Source organism: Rhagoletis pomonella, unplaced genomic scaffold (genome assembly GCF_013731165.1).
Source record: "Rhagoletis pomonella isolate Grant_MI unplaced genomic scaffold, Rhpom_1.0 Rhpom_scaffold_01133, whole genome shotgun sequence".
In the NCBI taxonomy this organism is placed as follows: domain Eukaryota; kingdom Metazoa; phylum Arthropoda; class Insecta; order Diptera; family Tephritidae; genus Rhagoletis; species Rhagoletis pomonella.
In genome coordinates this window covers 46,727-51,123 of record NW_023459687.1, presented here as the reverse complement: position 1 = coordinate 51,123, position 4,397 = coordinate 46,727, and the positions used below count along the sequence as shown (strand labels likewise).

Genomic DNA, 4,397 nt, shown 5'->3' with positions numbered 1-4,397 from the left:
CGCAGTGGTGCCAATAACTTGCAACAGATAAGTGGGCCAGCGGCCCATTCGCCGGCGACGCTTTACAATTCGCCACAGCACAGCGCTCAACACACATCCCTAGCGACGGCAACAGCTCACGGACATCATCCCCTTTCGCACAATCATCACAATCAGCAACATAGCCCAGCGGTACAGTCCGATGCTTTTAGTGTAGGCGTTGGTGGTCTTGGCGTTCTTGGCCCTAAAGGACCTTCTGCTACGTCTGGAAATACAACTGCCTCCTTGCGACAACACATGTACATGACAGCAGCCGCTGCGGCTGCTGCCGACCAGAGCATTAGCAGTTTTAGTTCAAATCCTTCAACCCCGGTAAACTCCCCACCGCCACTGACACAAAGTGGTTTATCGCAATCCCTAATTGATAAATCAGTTGTTGGTAGTTCTGGAGGTGGAACTCCATGGGGAGCCGTTTTAAATGGTGGTGGTGGTGGTGGTGTGAATTCAGTTAGTGGCGGAGGCATGGGAGTTGGTGTAGGCGGCAGCTACGCCAGTGACGTTGGTCCATCCGGTTTGCACACAATGGCCGCTGTCTTCCAAGGTGCGCGCATGGAAGAACGTCTTGATGACGCGCTTAACGTGTTACGTAATCACTGCGAGCCTGAGCTGCTGGGCGGCGTAGGCGCTGCACTTTCGGCAATGGACCACATGGATGGGCTGTCTAGTTTTGTGCCAACATCTCCGCCATCGCACATGGTCGGCGGTGTGGGCAGCACAAGTGGTGTATCAGCTCTACATTCACCACATGACGTTCTGTCAGGCGCCGGTCCGTCGGTGGATACAGTAGGCGCAGCTAGCGGTAGTGGAATGAATGCCACGCCATCAGCGGTCACACAAATAAAGATGGAACGAACATCTACGGCCACATCCAGCGGCTCTGGAACCACGACGAAGTCATCAAAGAAACGAAAAGAAGCAGCAGCCGCCGCTGCTGCCACAACCGCAATGTCTGCCGCATCGGCTAACTCTGGCGCAGGAGCTTCAACGTCGTCAATGAGTGGTGCTATGGGAGGCGTAGTTGACGGACCTGATACGAAACCAACCAGCTCAATGGAGGCTACTCAACACAACCATCCTGGGGCGTCAGGCAAAGGCTCAAAACGACCGCGTCGATATTGCTCGTCAGCAGACGACGATGACGATGTAGAGCCAGCCGTTAAGGCGATGCGAGAAAAAGAACGACGTCAAGCGAATAATGCGCGGGAACGTATACGCATACGTGACATTAACGAAGCGTTAAAAGAGCTTGGACGGATGTGTATGACACACCTGAAGTCGGATAAACCGCAAACAAAGCTGGGCATCTTAAATATGGCCGTGGAGGTGATAATGACACTGGAACAGCAGGTACGTGAGCGTAATCTAAATCCGAAAGCGGCTTGTCTGAAACGTCGTGAAGAAGAAAAAGCAGAAGATGGGCCAAAACTTGCGGCGCAGCATCATATGTTGCCACAGCCACCAGGCGGTGGTGTTTACGGCCAACCGCCATTGCCACAGGTGTCAATACCACCTGGCGCCGGTCTGCCAGTACCACCGCCACAAGGAAGTGGAGTGCAATTGCCACCACATCTACAACAGCACAATCAGCCGCAACATCCACAACAATAGCAGGCGGCAGCAGCATTAGCAGCGGCTACAGCACTCATGACTGATCCTCCCACTTCCCAACTACCACCCTTCACCACCCAGCAGCAGCAACAGCACCACCAGCAGCAACAGGAGGCCATCAATAACAGCAACACCAATACAACAAACGCCCTCGAATTGGAGCAACAATTATTGAATAACCTTTTCAGGCGAAGACATCCACCGCCACCACACCTACAACACAGCGGAAGCAACACGCATGCGCAATTGCAAATTCAGCATGCACAGCACCAGCTGTAGGTAGACAGGCAGGCGCAACACCGGCAGGCAGCAGGCAGGCAGTCGCCTTTTTGCAATTTTCCCGGTGAAGAACAATAGCGAGGGCTGGCTGGCTGTCTTTTGTTGGTAGTTGCTCGCATGAGCGGGCGCACACAAGCGCACATCCCTTACACGCGCACACGCAAACACATAGGTACGCACATGGAAGCGTCACAATTGTATATAATTGATAAATGAGTAAGAAAACTAAGTACATACATACATACATATTATGTACATATACATATGTTTGTCGTACCTTTAATTTTCACTGCGATTATTTGCGTGGCATGCACGGCAATCGCATTTTTTACCGTCTTATACATACTTATTTGTTTTTTATATTAGTGCTCATTTCGTTTATTGCTTTATGATTTATTTAACACACATACATACATATGTACAATGCTATACTGTGTTGAATTGTGTAGGTTTTATCAACAAGCTATTTTTTAACAGTTTTTATTTCATTCTCTACTTGTCGTACAACAACAAATCATGTATATACGACAGCCATATTTTTCTATACCTTTATAAATTAAGTAGCGTAAATGATAAGTAGATTTTGTATCGCTTCGTTTGTCGTTTGTTGACCGTATTTGTGCATATATTTTATCGTAAATCCCATCATTGTCATAATTTCCTTTTTTTTTTTTAATATACTTTTAGAATGTTTGTTTTAGATAATAGAAACCAATATTAGATGAGCAAAAAATTATGATGAGACAAAGTTCAATTCCCACAATCCACATCTGCCATTTTATTTTAAAAGCAGTAAAGTTATCAAGAAAACAACAAAAAAATGTTGAAAATCTAATCGCTTGGTGCATATGGTTAACGGGAGGCAATTTTTTATTTTAAAAGAAAACGTTAGTATCAGAAAAATATTTAGATTATGTCACCACCGGCAGGCAAATGCTTACAAAAATGCATTGCATTAATCTCCATTAGGATTTTATGTGAGCTAAGCATTTATATCTGGTAAGCCACTCCAGCAACATTAGCATTTGTTAGTCACCAGAACTCAAGAAGCAGCCAATGATCCAGAGTGAACTCTGCAATGTCGGTATGGTTGGCAACAGCTAACGGATATACGTTTTAAAAATTAGCAAACATGAGTCAAGTTATTAATTGTTGTTTTTGCGCTAATCATAAATAACTAACGGTTGCTCCGGCAACGTAATCTCGAACATCATTAGATCCACTGGCATTACATTTTTTTGTCGAAGTTTTTCAAAGCCTCTTGATGACGGGAGCCTATGAATTGGCAGTACTACTGCTGCATTCGGTCGACATACCGCACCCTACGATTATCTGCCGATAGAGCTGCCAGTACTGCTGATAACGAAATGACAGAAGTACCATTTTAAAGCTCAGGACACAATCACAAAAGACGCCGATCTTTCTCTAGTTTTTCGTATGTGTTATTATATACATATATATATATACGCATATTCGTTCGGCTTTTGTGAACATTAAAGACTTCTATATGAGTAGCGGAAATACGGCATAAGCAAACCCAAAGCAATGAAAAATCTGTAAGGATTCGACGAAAAAAGTGGCACCTAGCCGTAAATCTTAAACCTCAAGTGGAGTTTGTCTGTTTGTTGATGAAACCATTTGTGAAACAAATTTCTTATGAAAAGTTGGAATGTTTTAAAATTGAAGAGTTAAAAAATTTAAATTTTTTGGAACTTCTTCTTTGGTGCCAGTCGTTTCTCTTCTGTGCCAACTGACGGCAATTGGAAATGCCAAGTGAAGCCAAGTCCTTCTCCCCTTTCCCTTTCCATCGCAATAGCGGCCTCCCTCTTCCTCTGCTGCCACCAGCGGGTTCCGAGTTAAATACTTTCAGAGTTGCAGCGTCGGTGTTCATTCGAACGACAGGACCAAGCCAGCGGAGCCGCTGTATTTTAACTCGCTGCACTATGTCCATATCATTGTAAAGCCTCATACAGCTCATCGTTCTATTGTCTTTTCGGAACGAAACAAATTTAGTTATCTATATAGACATTGTGTTCATCCTTACATGCAGACGAGTGCTCAGTCTTTCATACTATAGAAATGTGACCTGCCTGTCTGCCGAGCGATAAGTTGCGTTAAAAAAAAAAAAACAATGTACTAGAACTGTTTTGTAATATAAAAAAAAAAAACGATAATAAAAAATGGCGCGAATGAAGCGAATAAGGCATGGATATGGGCTTAAATAAAAATAAAAACAAATTAAAAAACACACACACAAAATGAAGTAATACATATTTACATAGATTAATAAAACTTAATTATTAGCTGCATATACATATACATACATAGGTACATAAATGCATACATATGTTATAATTACGATAAATAAATATATATAAAATAATACATATATATAAAATGGTTTAAATTTAATGATATAGCCTATAAGCCCGCAAAACAAATGATAACAAAAAAAAAGTTGAATGTTTAAC

General features: G+C 43.3%; 1 protein-coding gene across 1 annotated transcript; it reads left to right on the top strand.

The window, feature by feature from the left end:
• On the top strand, positions 1-3,650 carry LOC118751973 (protein daughterless-like; the record flags this gene model as incomplete). The annotated part of the gene is given in 1 exon segment (XM_036486801.1): positions 1-3,650. A coding segment is annotated over 1 exon segment (1,647 nt), but the record flags the coding sequence as incomplete, so codon positions are not given.
• Between the last annotated feature and the right edge of the window lie 747 nt (positions 3,651-4,397).